Source organism: Pecten maximus, chromosome 6, assembly GCF_902652985.1.
Source record: "Pecten maximus chromosome 6, xPecMax1.1, whole genome shotgun sequence".
Taxonomy (NCBI): Eukaryota; Metazoa; Mollusca; class Bivalvia; order Pectinida; family Pectinidae; genus Pecten; species Pecten maximus.
In genome coordinates, this window is record NC_047020.1 from 6162237 (window position 1) to 6185216 (window position 22980).

General features: G+C 40.1%; 1 protein-coding gene across 1 annotated transcript in view; it reads right to left on the reverse strand.

Moving 5' to 3' along the window:
* The window catches only part of LOC117328824, a 181114-nt gene that overhangs the window by 137124 nt on the left and 21010 nt on the right, over positions 1 to 22980 (reverse strand). The window contains exon 2 of the mRNA XM_033886396.1: positions 10004 to 10135. Within this exon, the coding sequence (XP_033742287.1) occupies positions 10004 to 10028 (25 nt within the window). The 5' untranslated portion in view covers positions 10029 to 10135. The remainder of the gene's footprint in view (positions 1 to 10003; positions 10136 to 22980) is intronic.

Below are 22980 nucleotides of genomic sequence, written 5' to 3' on the forward strand. Positions count from 1 at the left end.
GAGAGATAGAACCGGGGCCTTGACCTCCAATGGTTACAGATCCTGTAATTCTGGGTTGAAATCAAGTTCATGTTTATCCCAAGATTGTAAAGAAATATAAAATATACAAGATGTGGCACTTGTAGAATTGCTAGAGGACATTGATCTCCATCCATTCTACCTCTCATGGGACTGGATCTCCACCTTGTTTGATTAAATGTCAACTTTAGTAAATGTCAAGTTTAACTAGAAATGCTTATAGGCAGTGTTACCCTTACCTGATGGAGGGCGTATCTAAATAGACTGGATTTCAATTTCCACAAAAATGAAACAATTATATTGTCTGAATTGTCAAAATCATAGTGACATCTTCATACAATCTTCTTGGACATTTTCAGAAGACACCAGAATTATTAGGCTTGAATTTTATCTCCATACAAATGATATATATTCCAATTGTCTCTGATAACTATTTTTTACAATCCTTTGATGTAAAATGTCTAAATGTTATCCCTCTGGAAAAAACCTCTCACATTTGTTACCTTCAGGAGTTAAACAAATTCACAAAATGCCAAAACTATTTCACAAGGTAGAATTCTACCAGCACCATACACTTGTTTTGTGACATACCGTTACTATACCAGCACCATACACTTGTTTTGTGACATACCGTTACTATGAAGTAATACTAAGATATTAAGGATTATTTTGGGATTAGTGGTCTGTGATGTAGGACTGGCATTAACTGACATCCAAAACTTGATAACATATTACACAGAATATCTGTTTTACAAAGAATGATCAATATCCTACGCAGATTTCAGATCATAATACATCAAACTGTTAGAACTACAGGTTTCTGACATGTGAAATTCACCAAGAAAATCATAATGGTTTTAAGTCTCCAGGGAAAAAGTTAAAGTATTGCCAACTTCATAAGAGAAAATCAAACCAAACTACGGTAAAATGTTTCATCAATTTATAATTCAATAACAGCATTTGTAATTTGTAATCAGCCAGGCCACACAAAAATACTTGTGATCAAAAAGTCTTTCAAACGTTGATTTCTGATTATATAGAAAGTGCTTTAGATAACCAGATGTTAGAATAATGCCATCTTTTGTTTGTCTCAAGATTTTCAAGTTTAACAAGGTGGGAATGGAATGTTAACAATTCACTTTTTACATAATTTCACTTTAACTGAATTTCTGATTGCTGCTTATCTGTCTTGAAATAATTCTTTAAATGTAGCGGTATTGAATAATTCTTTAAATGTAGCGGTATTGAATAATTCTTTAAATGTAGCGGTATTGAATAATTCTTTAAATGTAGCGGTATTGAATAATTCTTTAAATGTAGCGGTATTGAATAATTCTTTAAATGTAGCGGTATTGAATAATTCTTTAAATGTAGCGGTATTGAATAATTCTTTAAATGTAGCGGTATTGAATAATTCTTTAAATGTAGCGGTATTGAATAATTCTTTAAATGTAGCGGTATTGAATAATTCTTTAAATGTAGCGGTATTGAATTCGAATAATTATTTAAAGCAGCTGTATTGAAGAATTTTTTAAATGTACCGTAGCTGTATTGTAGAATTCTGGATCATTGATACTGTACACTATGATTCCACACTAATGTAAAGTCTCCAGTCATTTACAGATATATATAAATGTAATCAATTTGGTATAACTCATGACATTTATATCCTAGTTGGTGCACCTGCCTCAAAGGTACTCCTAAATTATTCACTATCAAAAACTAAAGTCTAAAACATGGAAATAACATTATGATGCTTCCACTCTTTCCAACAGACCATATTGTAATGTCAATTTATCTACGATATCCAAACTGTTTATCTGTTATTAAACCCATTAACAAGACAACAAAAATTCAGAGTGCCCGCTGAATTTACATTAAGAAACTTGTATGCTATATCAATTAACATCCCCCCCCCCCCCCCCCTCCCTCCGGGACTAATCCAAAATGGCACCAAGCTGTTCTTAAAAGGTTAAAGGGGTAATGATCTGAATCTTGAATGGCAGAAATTCAAGTCATAATCAACACTAAGATCATGTAGCTATACATTAAATATATATCAATTTGGATTCTAGAATTTTTTGTGGTTTTTTTTCCAGGGAAAAAGGCATTGATTTGATCCCCCCCCCCCCCCCCCCCACCCCCCTTTTTCATGATCATGTAAAATATTTATATTATCAAACAATCCCTATGGTCCAACTTTCCTTGCATTTTAACTATTTCCATTTCAGATAGCAAAAAAAATATAGTAGGATTTCAGTTTCACATATTAAAGCTGAAATGAATGAAATCTGTGAGCTAGTACATGGTAATCTGTAAAAGGTGAAAAACCAATAGTTTTAGGTTGAACAAATATATCTCAGTATATTTAACATCGGGGGAAACCAATAGTTTTAGGTTGAACAAATATATCTCAGTATACTTGATACCGGAGGGAGGGGGGCACCAATAGTTTTAGGTTGAACAAATATATCTCAGTATACTTGATACCGGAGGGAGGGGGGCACCAATAGTTTTAGGTTGAACAAATATATCTCAGTATGCTTGATACCGGAGGGAGGGGGGCACCAATAGTTTTAGGGGGAACATACAAATATATCTCAGTATACTTGATACCGGAGGGAGGGGGGGGGGGGCACCAATAGTTTTAGGGGGACCATACAGGAGGGGGGACCAATAGTTTTAGGGGGAACATACAGGAGGGGGGGGACCAATAGTTTTAGGAGAACATACAGGAGGGGGGGGCACCAATAGTTTTAGGGGAACATACCGGAGGGGGGGGCACCAATAGTTTTAGGGGGAACATACAGGAGGGGGGACCAATAGTTTTAGGGGGAACATACAGGAGGGGGGGACCAATAGTTTTAGGGGGAACATACAGGAGGGGGGACCAATAGTTTTAGGGGGAACATACAGGAGGGGGGGGGGGGCACCAATAGTTTTAGGGGGAACATACAGGAGGGGGGACCAATAGTTTTAGGGGGAACATACAGGAGGGGGGGACCAATAGTTTTAGGGGGAACATACAGGAGGGGGGGGGGCACCAATAGTTTTAGGGGGAACATACAGGAGGGGGGACCAATAGTTTTAGGAGAACATACAGGAGGGGGGACCAATAGTTTTAGGGGGAACATACAGGAGGGGGGGACCAATAGTTTTAGAGGGAACATACAGGAGGGGGGGACCAATAGTTTTAGGGGGAACATACAGGAGGGGGGGGGGCACCAATAGTTTTAGGGGAACATACCGGAGGAGGGACCAATAGTTTTAGGGGGAACATACAGGAGGGGGGGGGGGGCACCAATAGTTTTAGGGGGAACATACAGGAGGGGGGACCAATAGTTTTAGGAGAACATACAGGAGGGGGGACCAATAGTTTTAGGGGGAACATACAGGAGGGGGGGACCAATAGTTTTAGAGGGAACATACAGGAGGGGGGGGGGGGCACCAATAGTTTTAGGGGAACATACCGGAGGGAGGGGGGGACCAATAGTTTTAGAGGGACCATACAGGAGGGGGGGGGACCAATAGTTTTAGAGGGAACATACAGGAGGGGGGGGGGGCACCAATAGTTTTAGGGGGAACATACAGGAGGGGGGGGGGCACCAATAGTTTTAGGGGAACATACCGGAGGGAGGGGGGGGACCAATAGTTTTAGGGGGACCATACAGGAGGGGGGGGGACCAATAGTTTTAGGGGGAACATACAGGAGGGGGGGGACCAATAGTTTTAGGGGGAACATACAGGAGGGGGGGGGGCACCAATAGTTTTAGGGGGAACATACAGGAGGGGGGGGGGCACCAATAGTTTTAGGGGGAACATACAGGAGGGGGGGGCACCAATAGTTTTAGGGGGAACATACAGGAGGGGGGACCAATAGTTTTAGGGGAACATACCGGAGGGGGGGGGGACCAATAGTTTTAGGGGAACATACCGGAGGGAGGGGGGACCAATAGTTTTAGGGGGACCATACAGGAGGGGGGGACCAATAGTTTTAGGGGGAACATACAGGAGGGGGGGGGGGACCAATAGTTTTAGGGGGACCATACAGGAGGGGGGACCAATAGTTTTAGGGGGAACATACAGGAGGGGGGACCAATAGTTTTAGGGGGAACATACAGGAGGGGGGGGGGACCAATAGCTTTAGGGGGAACATACAGGAGGGGGGGCACCAATAGTTTTAGGGGGGAACATACAGGAGGGGGGGCACCAATAGTTTTAGGGGGAACATACAGGAGGGGGGGGGGCACCAATAGTTTTAGGGGGAATATACAGGAGGGGGGGACCAATAGTTTTAGGGGGAACATACAGGAGGGGGGGACCATACAGGAGGGGGGGACCATACAGGAGGGGGGGACCATACAGGAGGGGGGGGGACCATACAGGAAGGGGGGGGACCATACAGGAGGGGGGGACCATACAGGAGGGGGGGGACCAATAGTTTTAGGGGGAATATACAGGAGGGGGGACCAATAGTTTTAGGGGGAACATACAGGAGGGGGTCACCAATAGTTTTAGGGGGAACATACAGGAAGGGGGGCACCAATAGTTTTAGGGGGAACATACAGGAGGGGGGGGGGGGGGCACCAATAGTTTTAGGGGGACCATACAGGAGGGGGGGGGGGGCACCAATAGTTTTAGGGGGACCATACAGGAGGGGGGGCACCAATAGTTTTAGGGTGGTAAACAGTATTGGTATGATCTTATTATGGCAGAGACAAGATTATAGAGGGCTACGTAATTAACACTCCAATGTTGATAGATACAATCCCTGTATTTATATATGTATGTTATTGTTGAAGTGTCAGAACTCATCATACTTTGTAATCATATCAGGCCAGTGAAGTATGGATGTACCAACAGTGATTTACAATACCATATCTCCCACATCACTAAACAATAGATTCTATTGTTATGTTACTCTACCAAAATAAAATGTAGATTTCATTCATAAACCTCTTTCTTTATATTGCCATATCAGACAAATGTAATTTTGCTCAACGTTGTTTCGTGACAATGAAATGAAATCCTGATAAAGAGTCAACATTCACAGCATCTAGATGACAACATTAATAAATAGTCAGCTATTTTTGTCCATCCTTATCATACAAATAATATCTTTGTTGACTATGAAGAAGAATTCTTTCTTTAAAATTAGCCCAACTTATATTTGGGATAACATATTTCCTGCCTCAGAAATTTAATTAACTGTGGTATAATCATTTGAGTGTGTTAAGGCTTACATTATACCAATGTGATTATCACCAGGTTATTTCGAGGGCTTGCCATGAATACCTTTATGGGAGAGAAGTGTCATTATTTCACTAATTCTTCATGATGAATTGATAAGATAATTAACTGGGCCTGGTGATATAGAATGTTGTCTTCACCTGCTCCTGTGTGTATGGAGGACCAGTAGGTAATGTCAGGGGAGACCTTTACCAAGCTGATACACAGCTCTGTGGCTCACCACACAAACTTGAGGTTAAGATGCCATCAAATCTCAAGATCTCTTTACTGATAAAACAGGAGGGGGAAAAGTCACCACACACAAACACAGAAAACACCATCATCACTGTCAGCTTTATATATAGGGAACAGTCACCATACAAACACAGAAAACACCATCATCACTGTCAGCTTTATATATAGGGAACAGTCACCCCACAAACACAGAAAACACCATCATCACTGTCAGCTTTATATATAGGGAACAGTCACCCCACAAACACAGAAAACACCATCATCACTGTCAGCTTTATATATAGGGAACAGTCACCCCACAAACACAGAAAACACCATCATCACTGTCAGCTTTATATATAGGGAACAGTCACCACAACACAAGAAAACACCATCATCACTGTCAGCTTATATATAGGGAACGTCACCCCACCAAACACAGAAAACACCATCATCACTGTCAGCTTTATATATGGGGAACAGTCACCCCACACAAACACAAAACACCATCATCACTGTCAGCTTTATATATAGGGAACAGTCCCACCCCATACAAAACACAGAAACACCATCATCACTGTCAGCTTTATTATGGGAACATCACCCCAACAACACAGAAAACATCATCACTGTATCTTTATATAAGGGAACAGTCACCCCACACAAACACAGAAAACACCATCATCACTGTCAGCTTTATATATAGGGAACAGTCACCCCACAAACACAGAAAACACCATCATCACTGTCAGCTTTATATATAGGGAACAGTCACCCCACACAAACACAGAAAACACCATCATCACTGTCAGCTTTATATATAGGGAACAGTCACCCCACACAAACACAGAAAACACCATCATCACTGTCAGCTTTATATTTAGGGAACAGTCACCCCACACAAACACAGAAAACACCATCATCACTGTCAGATTTATATTTAGGGAACAGTCGCCACACACAAACACAGAAAACACCATCATCACTGTCAGCTTTATATTTAGGGAACAGTCACCCCACACAAACACAGAAAACACCATCATCACTGTCAGCTTATATATAGGGAACAGTCACCCACACAAACACAGAAAACACCATCATCACTGTCAGCTTTATATATAGGGAACAGTCACCATACAAACACAGAAAACACCATCATCACTGTCAGCTTTATATATAGGGAACAGTCACCATACAAACACAGAAAACACCATCATCACTGTCAGCTTTATATATAGGGAACAGTCACCCACACAAACACAGAAAACACCATCATCACTGTCAGCTTATATATAGGGAACAGTCACCCCACACAAACACAGAAAACACCATCATCACTGTCAGCTTTATATATAGGGAACAGTCACCCACAAACACAGAAAACACCATCATCACTGTCAGCTTTATATATAGGGAACAGTCACCCCACACAAACACAGAAAACACCATCATCACTGTCAGCTTTATATATAGGGAACAGTCACCCCACAAACACAGAAAACACCATCATCACTGTCAGCTTTATATATAGGGAACAGTCACCCCACAAACACAGAAAACACCATCATCACTGTCAGCTTATATATAGGGAACAGTCACCCCACACAAACACAGAAAACACCATCATCACTGTCAGCTTTATATTTAGGGAACAGTCACCACACACAAACACAGAAAACACCATCATCACTGTCAGCTTTATATATAGGGAACAGTCACCCCACACAAACACAGAAAACACCATCATCACTGTCAGCTTTATATATAGGGAACAGTCACCCCACAAACACAGAAAACACCATCATCACTGTCAGCTTTATATATAGGGAACAGTCACCCCACACAAACACAGAAAACACCATCATCACTGTCAGCTTATATATAGGGAACAGTCACCCACACAAACACAGAAAACACCATCATCACTGTCAGCTTTATATATAGGGAACAGTCACCCCACAAACACAGAAAACACCATCATCACTGTCAGCTTTATATATAGGGAACAGTCACCCACACAAACACAGAAAACACCATCATCACTGTCAGCTTTATATATAGGGAACAGTCACCCCACACAAACACAGAAAACACCATCATCACTGTCAGCTTTATATATAGGGAACAGTCACCCCACAAACACAGAAAACACCATCATCACTGTCAGCTTTATATATAGGGAACAGTCACCCCACACAAACACAGAAAACACCATCATCACTGTCAGCTTTATATATAGGGAACAGTCACCCCACACAAACACAGAAAACACCATCATCACTGTCAGCTTTATATATAGGGAACAGTCACCCCACACAAACACAGAAAACACCATCATCACTGTCAGCTTTATATATAGGGAACAGTCACCCCACACAAACACAGAAAACACCATCATCACTGTCAGCTTTATATATAGGAAACAGTCACCCCACACAAACACAGAAAACACCATCATCACTGTCAGCTTTATATATAGGGAAACAGTCACCCCACACAAACACAGAAAACACCATCATCACTGTCAGCTTTATATATAGGGAACAGTCACCCCACACAAACACAGAAAACACCATCATCACTGTCAGCTTTATATATAGGGAACAGTCACCCCACACAAACACAGAAAACACCATCATCACTGTCAGCTTTATATATAGGGAACAGTCACCCCACACAAACACAGAAAACACCATCATCACTGTCAGCTTTATATATAGGGAACAGTCACCCCACACAAACACAGAAAACACCATCATCACTGTCAGCTTTATATATAGGGAACAGTCACCCCACACAAACACAGAAAACACCATCATCACTGTCAGCTTTATATATAGGGAACAGTCACCCCACAAACACAGAAAACACCATCATCACTGTCAGCTTTATATATAGGGAACAGTCACCCCACACAAACACAGAAAACACCATCATCACTGTCAGCTTTATATATAGGGAACAGTCACCCCACACAAACACAGAAAACACCATCATCACTGTCAGCTTTATATATAGGGAACAGTCACCCCACACAAACACAGAAAACACCATCATCACTGTCAGCTTTATATATAGGGAACAGTCACCCCACACAACACAGAAAACACCATCATCACTGTCAGCTTTATATATAGGGAACAGTCACCCCACAAACACAGAAAACACCATCATCACTGTCAGCTTTATATATAGGGAACAGTCACCACACAAACACAGAAAACACCATCATCACTGTCAGCTTTATATATAGGGAACAGTCACCCCACAAACACAGAAAACACCATCATCACTGTCAGCTTTATATATAGGGAACAGTCACCCCACAAACACAGAAAACACCATCATCACTGTCAGCTATATATATAGGGAACAGTCACCCCACACAAACACAGAAAACACCATCATCACTGTCAGCTATATATTTAGGGAACAGTCACCCCACACAAACACAGAAAACACCATCATCACTGTCAGCTTTATATATAGGGAACAGTCACCCCACACAAACACAGAAAACACCATCATCACTGTCAGCTTTATATATAGGGAACAGTCACCCCACACAAACACAGAAAACACCATCATCACTGTCAGCTTTATATATAGGGAACAGTCACCCCACAAACACAGAAAACACCATCATCACTGTCAGCTACCCCCATTGGTTAGTAAATGTAACTATTGATATTGCCCCCTACCCCCAGTGGTATGTACCTACAGACATTGCCGCCTACCTCCTGAAGTAAGTACTTATATCTATAGATATTGCCCCCCTACTCCCTGTGATAAGTACATATATCTATAGATATTGCCCCCTACCCCAGTGGTATGTATCTACAGACATTGCCCCCCTACTCTCTGTGGTAAGTACATATATCTATAGATATTGCCCCCTACCCCCTGTGGTAAGTACATATATCTATAGATATTGTCCCCTACCCCCAGTGGTATGTACCTACAGACATTGCCGCCCTACTCCCTGTGGTAAGTACATATATCTATAGATATTGTCCCCTACCTCCTGTGGTATGTACCTTCATACATTGCCCCCCCTCCCCCCCCCCCCCCCCCCCTCCCCCCGGTATGCCATTAGATATTGCCAAAAATTACGTTTTAATTCCAAAATATATGAAATATTATTGTTCATAAAAACGGCTGCCCCTTTCACCAAGTGGTATGCCAAGATTTTACAGCCATTTATATTGTTTGGTATTTTATATTTTATAATGTTGGCGCAAACAGAGCTCGAGATATGGACCAGATTGTGTAGCTGCAGATGTGATAGGTTGATATTGGTTCATAATCTTTAACTTTAGCAGGACAAAAATTGCCCCTGCCTGAGTGGTATGTACCTACTGCCATTGCCCACTACCTCCAATGATACATGTATCTTATCTCTAGCTAGCTATCAGGATCAACCATCATTGGTCACAGTTATCTTCCTGAAAACAGCACACAAGAAACATGAAATGCTAGGTTGATAATTATTGTAGCACCATCAACATGTAAATAAACCTACCTTCTTGTTTTAAGCACTTAAACATCCCTCTTCGGTCCAGAAAGAAGCCGAGATGGACATAGTCCTGGTCGTCCTCCGCTGGAGAAATGTCACAGTCACTCGACCCTGGACTCAGTTGGTCCTCACTACAGCCTGGTCAGAAACAAAAACATGCCAATTACTATGCATGACCTCACTACAATAGCAAATGTTTACGGTACATAGGCACTAGTTACGCTTGGATGCTCATAAAACACATGCCAGTCAATAACTGAATGATGTGGTGATGACTCCTTCATAAACCTGATTACATGTATAAAGTCAGGCAACCAAGATTCTTATAGTGATACCCCCTCCACCCTTCTCTTAGATGGAGGACAGAGAGAGGTGTGGCTCATGGGATGGGGAAGGGCTGGTGATAGAGGCTCGGGAGGGAGGTGTGGCTCATGGGATGGGGAAGTGCTGGTGATAGAGGCTCGGGAGAGAGGTTTGGCTCATGGGATGGGGAAGGGCTGGTGATAGAGGCTCGGGAGAGAGGTGTGGCTCATGGGATGGGGAAGTGCTGGTGATAGAGGCTCGGGAGAGAGGTGTGGCTCATGGGATGGGGAAGGGCTGGTGATAGAGGCTCGGGAGGGAGGTGTGGCTCATGGGATGGGGAAGGGCTGGTGATAGAGGCTCGGGAGAGAGGCAAGATAATTAAGTGAAGCTAAGAAGGAAAATGTTTTATCTTAGAAATAGGTACGGGAGGGGGAATGGTAAATTAGAAAGCAACAAAGAAATGTTTTACCTTAGAAATAGGTAGAGGAAGGTCAATTAGAAAGCAACAAAGAAATGTTTTACCTTAGAAATAGGTAGGGGAAGGGAAATGGTAAATTTGCCAGAGAGTTTAATAGCCTCAAATATATGTATGTATATAGATAACAGGATGAGTAGAAGGAGGAGGGAGAGGAGAGGGTATGTCTGTTGTGATGGAGTATTTGGTATAAAAGCTTGAATGATCTTCTCAGTGTAAAAGTGAGGTATTCCAAGGATCATTCGCTTCAATAATAGCAGAATTATACAGTCACATTAACTTCCATAATAGTGTCACTGTCAGGTCAGGCAGTAATGTAGTACGACCTTACATGACCTTACATGACCTTTCTTATCCCCACCCATCACATACCATCCAACATACCACTCCTCCAAACTGTAGTACGACCTTACATGACCTTACATGACCTTTCTTATCCCCACCCATCACATACCATCCAACATACCACTCCTCCAAACTGTAGTACGACCTTACATGACCTTACATGACCTTACATGACCTTTCTTATCCCCACCCATCACATACCATCCAACATACCACTATACTCCAAACTTCATACAGGCATGTACACCTTATTTTTTACACATGGGCTTTAAAGGCCCAATGGACTTGTATGGTTTATCTACCTTTTCTTTTTAGTCTGAACTTGTATTAGAAACATATCCTATTGGTAATATACAGAGTTTGTATATTTGAGAAGAGAGCAGGACATATGACTTGGGGTAGCTATTCTGGATTTTGACTTAGGGTAAGTATTCTAGATTCTGACTTTGGGTAGCTATTCTGGATTTTGACTTTGGGTAGCTATTCTGGATTTTGACTTAGGGTAGCTATTCTGGATTTTGACTTTGGGTAGCTATTCTGGATTTTGACTTAGGGTAAGTATTCTAGATTCTGACTTTGGGTAGCTATTCTGGATTTTGACTTTGGGTAGCTATTCTGGATTTTGACTTTGGGAAGCTATTCTGGATTTTGACTTTGGGTAGCTATTCTGGATTTTCAATCAAAGTAAAATAAAAAATTACTTTAACAGAAACTAAACAATTATTATTCATAACGAGTTTAATTACAACCTGCCTGGTGGAAATTGGAAAGAGTTTATGTAATGCTTGTCAATCTAAAAACTTGTTTATACATGAAAAATAGTTCTTCGCCCCAACAAGCTACTACTCTGCTTACATGTATATTCCATACTTCAAAGACTCAAGAGTTTTTTTTTATAGAAATCTCAATAAATTATTAACATACTAAAAGTTTGTTGCCTGAATGATGATAAGTTTTCTGTGATGAACATAAGAACAAAAACAGAAATCAGTAAAAAGTACACCGTTACAAATCTGAGTGTTAAGGGGGGCATGACAATTTGTATATATCAATAACATATTATTTGCACAAATTTACAAGTATATCACATATATCTGGCTATTCTTGACACATCTCATACAAAAGCATGCATGAAAGCAATTTATTAAGTTCATAACTAGCTGACTTCATTAATATCTAAGAATATAATGTACTATAACGACATTCTGGATGAATAGATCATGTCAACATGTTAAGGGCATATGTTGTTTAAATGAATGCAGTATGAACATGTGTAATACAGCGTTTAAATGGCCGTATACATCATAACAACACATAATACCAGTAATTTATGACTGACGTACTGGCAGTGAACTTGCTTTATGACTGACGTTACAAGAGTTAATTCATATACAGTCGAATCTGTAAAAACGACTACTCACAGGAAGTTGAAAAACGGTCTCTTAATGGAGATGGTATATTAGATCTTAATAGGAGATGATTATAAGCATTCACTTATTAAAATAGGAATAATCAATATATAAATAAATGTCAATTTGAACAAAACAATATTGGGTTGAATTTCTTATATTTTTTGTAATTATTTTAGCAAGGCAAAACAGATTGATTTAACATCAGAAATATTTTATTGGTTAATTTGACTACTTTCTAATGCCTGTATACCATTTATCAGATATATGTATATATTTTTTTGTATATAATTTCATTTGTTTTTAATTCCTGAAATAATGGTCCAGACATTTGTCCCAATTATCTGTTATATATGTTATTGCATTTCCTACTTTATAAACATTTCTGTTCTAATGTCACGATTTAACAGTAAGTTAAGTGTTTATGCTTTCTTTGTTATACTTCTCATGCAAATATATGCATTTTTATCAGTCAAAACTTCTGAAAATTGTCAAATTCTAAAATGGCTCTTTGACTCCAGTCCTGTCTTTTTGCACAAAATTAAAGTTACTTGGGTGTTATCAAGGCGAAAATGGGAATGGAAGGCATTTTGGAGACTTCTGGTCGCTTATTAGAGAATAATGGTTATCATGTAAAGAGAGGTCACTAAATAGATTTAAAATATAAAGCAAAACTGCTCAGGGGGAATTCAAATTGTTGCTTCGAACAGAGAGTGGTTTGTACAGATCCAACTATCTTTGAGAGTTTACCTCTACTAGTAGTCTTTGCCGGTAGAACATGAAATATTAATGATTTTATAACCCGATATTCGAAATTTTTTACAATACTAAACATCAAAATAAGTTAGGACCAAATAGGGACCAAGGGGAACCTATATATCAAATCTGAGAAATATCTTTGGCATACTTCTCAAGAAACAGCAAATAAAGAATTTCAGCCATCAAAATTAAAGATGACCATCCACTCCACTAGCCATTTTGTTTTCCTGATGAGTCTGATCATTCTCCTTCCAGTAATTCTCAAGAAATGGCAATACAAATCCTCAACTATCAAAGTCCAAGACGGCCGACTGTTGGCCATTTTGTTTTCCAGATAAGTTATGAAAATGAATGGGATCAAATAGGGGCCCAGGACAACTTTCACGTCAAGTATAGGAAATATTTTTCCACTAGATCATAAAATGTTGTAACATTTTGAGGAATACCAACACTGGCAAGGTGAGCGATAACAGTTACCTCATGACAGAATATTCTGATGTCCACACTATTATCCTATCATGCTCCCGGATCAGGAAACAGTCTAATAAGTTTTTACAAAGCCAATCCTGATGACAATGGCGTCACTTTTCATGGCATTATATGATAATTGACAAACTCAAAACATTATTAAGACTTCAGATTGTTTCATTAATCCTGGGGCCTGGTATTAATAGAAATGTCAATTTCAATCTCCTGGCATAAAGCAATGCTCATTAAATGACTTCATCAGCATTTTTTATTTTATTTTAGCATAAAATTAATTATTAATTAATTATATAAGTAATGCAAATTTATCTAACACAAAATCAAAGTAAAAACAATAGAAATTCATTCAGGACAAACAAAGTTTGTGATTGTAGACATGTACGGTGATTTATATAAGATTGATACAGACAGCACCGGAAGTTATATGTTAAATGTTGTCATATAGATGTCAGTCTTATGAAATACAGGTATTAAAGTCTGTCAACATCCGGATTATTTAACCAAAATTTCTTTGTCATTGCTGTAAGTAATATAAACTCAAAATTGCTAGTCTACCTGACAACACCACTCTGGGGATTATTACCATTAACCATAGCAAGATACTGGTGCTGTATGACCTTGACCTTAACTAGTAATGTTCCTCAGAGTTATGATAGCTAGTAAAGGTCATACAACACAGGTATCTAGATACTGGTGCTGTATGACCTTGACTTTACTAGCCATCATAACTCTGAGGAACATTACTAGATACTGGTGTTGTATGACCTTGACCTTAACTAGATACTGGTGTTGTATGACCTTGACTTTACTAGCCATCATAACTCTGAGGAACTTTACTAGATACTGGTGTTGTATGACCTTGACCTTAACTAGATACTGGTGTTGTATGACCTTGAATTTACTAAGCCATCATAACTCTGAGGAACATTACGAGATACTGGTGTTGTATGACCTTTACTTTACTAGCCATCATAACTCTGAGGAACATTACTAGATACTGGTGTTGTATGACCTTGACTTTACTAAGCCATCATAACTCTGAGGAACATTACTAGAAACTGGTGTTGTATGACCTTTACTAGCCATGATAACATTTGGTTTTTAATTTCATTTTTGTTTATACAAAATTAAAGTTCATCTTTTAACCATTCCTCCAAAAAAGTTTTATCTAATTCCATTGAATAGTAAAAGAGTTAAAGCGGTTTGGTTTTAGCCAATCAGAGGCCATGGCAACCATCTTAACCAGGCTTAACAATCGGAAACCCGATATAGATTACATATATCTACAATGTATAAAGATTATTGCAGCAGTTTTGTTGAAATCCCCTCAGTAGTTTAGGAGAAGCCAGCAGATTGTTGTGTCTACAGACGGAGGGACGGAGGGACGGAGGGACAGAGGGGCGAACAACCTGATTCCAGTAATAATTATATGCGCCTTTAACCAGAAGTTTGGCAATCATGATTGTAAGTCAAACCCAGACACCTCCATTCATATTTGTTCTGAACATCCTCCACATGACTATAGGGCCATGGAGGCTGTCAGTCCTAAATGGACATCCTCCATGTGACTATAGGACCATGGAGGCTGTCAGTCCTAAATGGACATCCTCCATGTGACTATAGGACCATGGAGGCTGTCAGTCCTAAATGGACATCCTCCATGTGACTATAGGGGCATGGAGGCTGTCAACAGTCCTAAATGGACATCCTGCACCTGACTAGAGGACCATGGAGGCTGTCAGCAGTCCTAAATGAACATCCTCCATGTGACTACAGGACCATGGAGGCTGTCAGAAGTCCTAAATGGACATCCTCCATGTGACTATAGGGGCATGGAGGCTGTCAACAGTCCTAAATGGACATCCTCCATGTGACTATAGGACCATGGAGGCTGTCAGTCCTAAATGGACATCCTCCATGTGACTATAGGACCATAGAGACTGTCAGCAGTCCTAAATGGACATCCTCTACCTGACTATAGGACCATGGAGGCTGTCAGTCCTAAATGGACATCCTACACCTGACTAGAGGACCATGGAGGCTGTCAACAGTCCTAAATGGACATCCTCCATGTGACTACAGGACCATGGAGGCTGTCAGAAGTCCTAAATGGACATCCTCCATGTGACTATAGGGTCATGGAGGCTGTCAGTAGTCCTAAATGGACATCCTCCACCTGACTAGAGGACCATGGAGGCTGTCAGCAGTCCTAAATGGACATCCTCCATGTGACTACAGGACCATGGAGGCTGTCAGAAGTCCTAAAAGGACATCCTCCATGTGACTATAGGACCATGGAGGCTGTCAGTCCTAAATGGACAACCTCCATGTGACTATAGGACCATGGAGGCTGTCAGTCCTAAATGGACATCCTCCACCTGACTAGAGGACCATGGAGGCTGTCAGCAGTCCTAAATTGACATCCTCCACCTGACTAGAGGACCATGGAGGCTGTCAACAGTCCTAAATAGACATCCTCCACCTGACTAGAGGGCCATGGAGGCTGTCAGTCCTAAATGGACATCCTCCACCTGATTACAGGACCATGGAGGCTGTCAACAGTCCTAAATGGACATCCTCCACCTGACTAGAGGACCATGGAGACTGTCAGTCCTAAATGGACATCCTCCACCTGACTAGAGAACCATGGAGACTGTCAGTCCTAAATGGACATCCTCCACCTAACTATAGGACCATGGAGGCTGTCAGAAGTCCTAAATGGACATCCTCCACCTGACTATAGGACCATGGAGGCTGTCAGCTTTATAACCTTGACCCGTGCTCTTTATTAGATAAAAGCTGTGACTGATATTACAGATGCTGACACTGAGATCCGGTGACCTTCACTGGTCGACAGCTGTGAGAATTGTAACAAAGACTCTAACATTGTATGACCTTTTCCTCACCTACCTGTATCATATGTAGCAAATGTGACAACAAATAAAACAATCCCATTGGTATCTCTCACACTTGTTGACATAAAAAACAAGTTAATGTTCCATTAGGTTAGAAACATTTTCTGTGAATTATGTAGGTCTGTTTGGCAATGTTTACACAGAAAGTCTGGAATGTAGTTCTAAGTCAGAAGTTATTCTGTTAGCTATGAATAACACATATCATATCTTCAGGGCAATGTAGTGTCACAAGACTTAGTTAAATGTTTTAAACTTTGGGTTATTTTTACTGTCTTTCAATAAACTAATAGACTTAGTTAAATGTTTTAAACTTTGGGTTATTTTTACTGTCTTTCAATAAACTAATAGACTTAGTTAAATGTTTTAAACTTTGGGTTATTTTTCCGGTCTTTCAATAAACTAATACATATTTTATAAAATACCTGTGGTGGTTGATGATTCTCTGCCTTTCATTTAATCAAAAGAACTAGAACTAATTCTAGGATTTTAAGTTTATGAGAAGATGTTGTTTGAATGTTTTAACAAATATGACCCTTTCGACCTTGAATATGGGTAAAGGTCACTTCTTTTCCCAAAATTTTGTGGGGATCCATCAAAGAAACCTATCAGCCAAATATCATTCTTCGAGGCCTTAAGTCTAAAGGTTTTAACAATTTGACCACTGTGACCTTGAATATAGGCAAAGGTGATTTTTCTTCACAAATATTGTCAGACAACTTATAAGCCAAATGTCGAGCCATTTGATTAACAAGAAAAAAGTCATTTAAAGGTTTTAACATCTTTCACCCCTGTTGCCTTCAATAAATATCAAAATTATTTCTTTTTTCATATTTTGTGGAGGCTCCATCCCAGGAAACTATCAGCCATTATAATATCATAACTCTGTATGCCATCTTGGTTAATGAGAAGAAGTCATTTAAATGTGGAAAAAATGATGCTGGACGGACAGACAGATGCTGCACCATGACATAAGCTTACTCCCTTCAGGACAGATGAACTAAAGACCTTGAACTTGGGTTCAAAAAACCAATCTGTTGCCCAAAGCACAAAACTCATTTGATATGTATGCTAATTAACTATAACATAACTATTTAGATTTTAGCAATATCCATACAGCTGTTTTAAAGTTTAACATATCTATAATAAACTTTTTAAACATCAACAAAAATATATTTCATTAGAAATGATTGTTAAATGTAAATTTGCTCCTATTTTAAGTACTTTAATTCTGTGTCTATTCTAGTATTTTCCCCAATACATCTGACCTGCTTATTACAAGGGACATAACTCTTACTAAATAAATAATCACCTACTATTACTTTGGACAAGTGACCTGAATTCAACATATGACATCTCTTAATTTTCAGAAATCTTTACCTACAAAGCATATAAATATGTGTGTTTGAAACTTCTTTTTGAATATATGCAGATGACCTGGAGGATGCTAGCCCATGTGTGGTATATTGACCTGGAGGAGGCTAGCCCATGTGTGGTATATTGACCTGGAGGAGGCTAGCCCATGTGTGGTATATTGACCTGGAGGATGCTAGCCCATGTGTGGTATATTGACTTGGAGGAGGCTAGCCCATGTGTGGTATATTGACCTGGAGGAGGCTAGCCCATGTGTGGTATATTGACCTGGAGGAGGCTAGCCCATGTGTGGTATATTGACCTGGAGGATGCTAGCCCATGTGTGGTATATTGACCTGGAGGAGGCTAGCCCATGTGTGGTATATTGACCTGGAGGATGCTAGCCCATGTGTGGTATATTGACCTGGAGGAGGCTAGCCCATGTGTGGTATATTGACCTGGAGGAGGCTAGCCCATGTGTGGTATATACTATCTAATCTTACATGTACTATGTTCTCATCAAGTCTGGATACAAATATCAACTCATATTGCATCAGGAAACTGTTCCAGGAGTACCACCTAAGTGTGTAAATACTGTGCCACCTAAGTGTGTAAATACTGTGCCACCTAAGTGTGTAAATACTGTGCCACCTAAATGTGTAACTACTGTGCCACCTAAGTGTGTTACTACTGTGCCACCTAAGTGTGTTACCACTGTGCCACCTCAGTGTGTTACCACTGTGCAACCTAAGTGTGTTACCACTGTGCCACCTAAGTGTGTAACTACTGTGCCACCTAAGTGTGCAAATACTGTGCCACCTAAGTGTGTAACTACTGTGCCACCTCAGTGTGTTACCACTGTGCAACCTAAGTGTGACCCAATATCTGATGTGGTCGGGAAGGTGACCCAATATCTGTTGTGGTCGGAAAGGTGACCCAATATCTGATGTGGTCGGGAAGGTGACCCAATATGTGATGTGGTCGGGAAGGTGACCCAATATCTGATGTGGTCGGGAAGGTGACCCAATATCTGATGTGGTCGGGAAGGTGACCCAATATCTGATGTGGTCGGGAAGGTGACCCAATATCTGATGTGGTCGGGAAGGTGACCCAATATCTGATGTGGTCAGGAAGGTGACCCAATATCTTTTCATATCCAATCAGGAAATAAAACTGTGCCACCTAAGTGTGTTACTACTGTGCCACCTAAATGTGTTACCACTGTGCCACCTAAGTGTGTTACCACTGTGACTTCTAAGTGTGTTACCACTGTGTCACCTAAGTGTGTTACCACTGTGCCACCTAAGTGTGTTACTACTGTGCCACCTAAGTGTGTTACTACTGTGCCACCTAAGTGTGTTACCACTGTGCCACCTAAGTGTGTTACCACTGTGACTTCTAAGTGTGTTACTACTGTGCCACCTAAGTGTGTTACCACTGTGCCACCTAAGTGTGTTACTACTGTGCCACCTAAGTGTGTTACCACTGTGCCACCTAAGTGTGTTACCACTGTGTCACCTAAGTGTGTTACTACTGTGCCACCTAAGTGTGTTACCACTGTGCCACCTAAGTGTGTTACTACTGTGCCACCTAAGTGTGTTACTACTGTGCCACCTAAGTGTGTTACCACTGTGCCACCTAAGTGTGTTACTACTGTGCCACCTAAGTGTGTTACCACTGTGTCACCTAGGTGTGTTACCACTGTGCCACCTAAGTGTGTTACCACTGTGTCACCTAAGTGTGTTACCACTGTGCCACCTAAGTGTGTTACCACTGTGTCACCTAGGTGTGTTACCACTGTGCCACCTAAGTGTGTTACCACTGTGTCACCTAAGTGTGTTACCACTGTGCCACCTAAGTGTGTTACCACTGTGCCACCTAAGTGTGTTACCACTGTGCCACCTAAGTGTGTTACCACTGTGCCACCTAAGTGTGTTACCACTGTGCCACCTAAGTGTGTTACCACTGTGCCACCTAAGTGTGTTACCACTGTGCCACCTAAGTGTGTTACCACTGTGTCACCTAAGTGTGTTACTACTGTGCCACCTAAGTGTGTTACTACTGTGCCACCTAAATGTGTTACTACTGTGCCACCTTAGTGTGTTACTACTGTGTCACCTAAGTGTGTTACCACTGTGCCACCTAAGTGTGTTACCACTGTGCCACCTAAGTGTGTTACTACTGTGCCACCTAAGTGTGTTACCACTGTGCCACCTAAGTGTGTTACTACTGTGACTTCTAAGTGTGTTACTACTGTGCCACCTAAGTGTGTTACTACAAACTGTGCCTGTTACAATCTTAATATTATAACATTGTTGTAAACTGATATACAGTACAATCTTAATTTAACATTGTTGTATACTGAAGTATATATGCGGTATGTCACTGATTAAGAGACAATTATGGTCTATGTCTTTGTACAGTTACTACTAACATTGGACCTTACTATAGAACATGCCAACATAATAAACTGCAAATGCAAAAATTCTCATGAAAACTCACATTTTGGGATTTTATTTTGCACAAGCACAAGATGACCCAGTTTCCATAGGAACATGAAGCTAGGAACAAAAATGTCGACAGGCTGGGTGAGAAGCCTTTTAAAGGAGAGAGATGACAGCTGTGTTGTTGTTCAAGCATGTAAGGGTATGGATGTCAGTCATAGATAGCTGGCGGACATTCAATACCATGAGCCATTACAACATAATGGAAAGTTTCTTTTTCACTTTTTCTGCTTTTAGAGAGCTGCATTTCCATATCTATAGTATTTACATTATTGAGGTTATAGGCCTGTAGATTGTAAAGTTGGCAATAGTGCTGTTAACATTTTAAAGCTACAAACTGCCACAAGTAAATGATAATTTTAAACATAGACATTTATTGAAAATGTAAGCTTATAATTAAACAGATCTTTGAATTTGTTGATACAAAAGTCATATACTGTAAAATTTTCATACCTCAGTAAAATCAAAACAGCTTTTATAAGATCTTCATAAACAGGACAATTTGGTGAATTACAGTCCCCCATCAAGAATACACAGATAATGAATTTTTCAGAACTTAAATTCTAATACTGATTGCTTGACAGACCAAATGCATTCAAATCACAGTTAATGGTATTAATGTGAATGAATTAAGAAATATTACTAATCTTAGTAAATGATATCAGAAATGCATGTAAGTGATCCTCAAGTAAGATGAACTTATATGTCCCAAATAAGAAGTTCCAGTGACAAGAAGAGCAGATCAGGCAATAAGAATTTTTTTCCTTTCATATTAGGACAAAGGTCAAAATATAGGTCAGATTGACCTACTTTTTGTACATGACACCCAACTTTAGGTGAATCTATGACCCAGGTATTAAGATCCATTGACAAACAGTGTAGAGGATATATAGCCTAGCTGAACAATTTTTACCATTGATGTAGGTCAAAGGTCAAATTGACCTGCTTTTGGTAAACACTGCCACACCTAGGTGAACCCATGATCCAAGTAGGACCCAGACAAACTATTTCTTTGATGGTAGTCAAAGGTCCAAATGGACAAAACTAAAACTATATCGCCACCACACACCCACACCGACATTCATCAGGGGAACCAATAGATGACTTATAATGTATATAACTAGAACTGTCCACAGGATGGCTGACTAATACCCCCGCCAATCGGCACGAGTCAATGGTGAATTGGAACTGTTAATAAGAGGCTAACTAAGATAACCCAGTAATATAGTGACCAGTTGCCATAGCAACCATAATTTTGAGAAAAAGAAAGTGGCATGCACATCTACACATGGTCTTCTTTATTTGTGTGAAGTTTCATTGAAATCGGCCCTTCGGTTTAGGAGGAGTTGTCCGGACAAACTTAAAGTTATGGTTCTTATCGGAAAACCTGTTTATAGTGACCAGTTGCCATAGCAAAAGTTGGTTCTTATTGGAAAACCTGTTTATAGCGACCAGTTGCCATAGCAACCATAATTTTGAGGAAAAGAAAGTGGCATGCACATCTACACATGATCATTAATATTTGTGTGAAGTTTCATTGAAATCAGCCCTTCGGTTTAGGAGGAATTTTCCGGACAAAATGTGTCTACAGACTGAGACGGACTGACGGACGTACAGACAGACAACCTGATTCCAGTATACCCCCCTAACTTCGTTGCGGGGGTATAATTATTGTACATGAAAATACTTAAAATTATTTCTTTGTAAAAATGTTCTTAAGGTAATAACCAATCAGAGGATTTTACATGAGTGTAAATAATGATAGGACAAACACCTAACTTAAGACACTGATCATTTCAAGCTGTTAAACAAGAATCCTTTAGATAAAAACATGACTTTCATCCATCCCAGAGTTGCTTTATGTGAATTGCTATCTATTCCAGTAATATTACAATGCTTGTATTCATAATAGCAGCAGTCCATCATAATAGGTGATAAACCAGTCAAACTTTCTCTGTCATTCAGAGTCGTAAATTTTAAATTGAGAAGCAGGTGGTAAGGACCTGTACAAGATTACAAAGTATACAGGGGAACACAAAACAGAGAACACAAACACAGAGAACACAAAACAGAGAACACAAAACAGAGCACACAAACACAGAGAACACAAAACAGAGAACACAAACACAGAGAACACAAAACAGAAAACACAAACACAGAGAACACAAAACAGAGAACACAAACACAGAGTACACAAAACAGAGAACACAAAACAGAGAACACAAACACAGAGAACATAAAACAGAGAACACAAACACAGAGAACACAAAACAGAGAACACAAAACAGAGCACACAAACACAGAGATCACAAACACAGAGAACACAAACACAGAGAACACACACACACACAGAACACAAACACAGAGAACACAAAACAGAGCACACAAACACAGAGAACACAAAACAGAGAACACAAACACAGAGAACACAAAACAG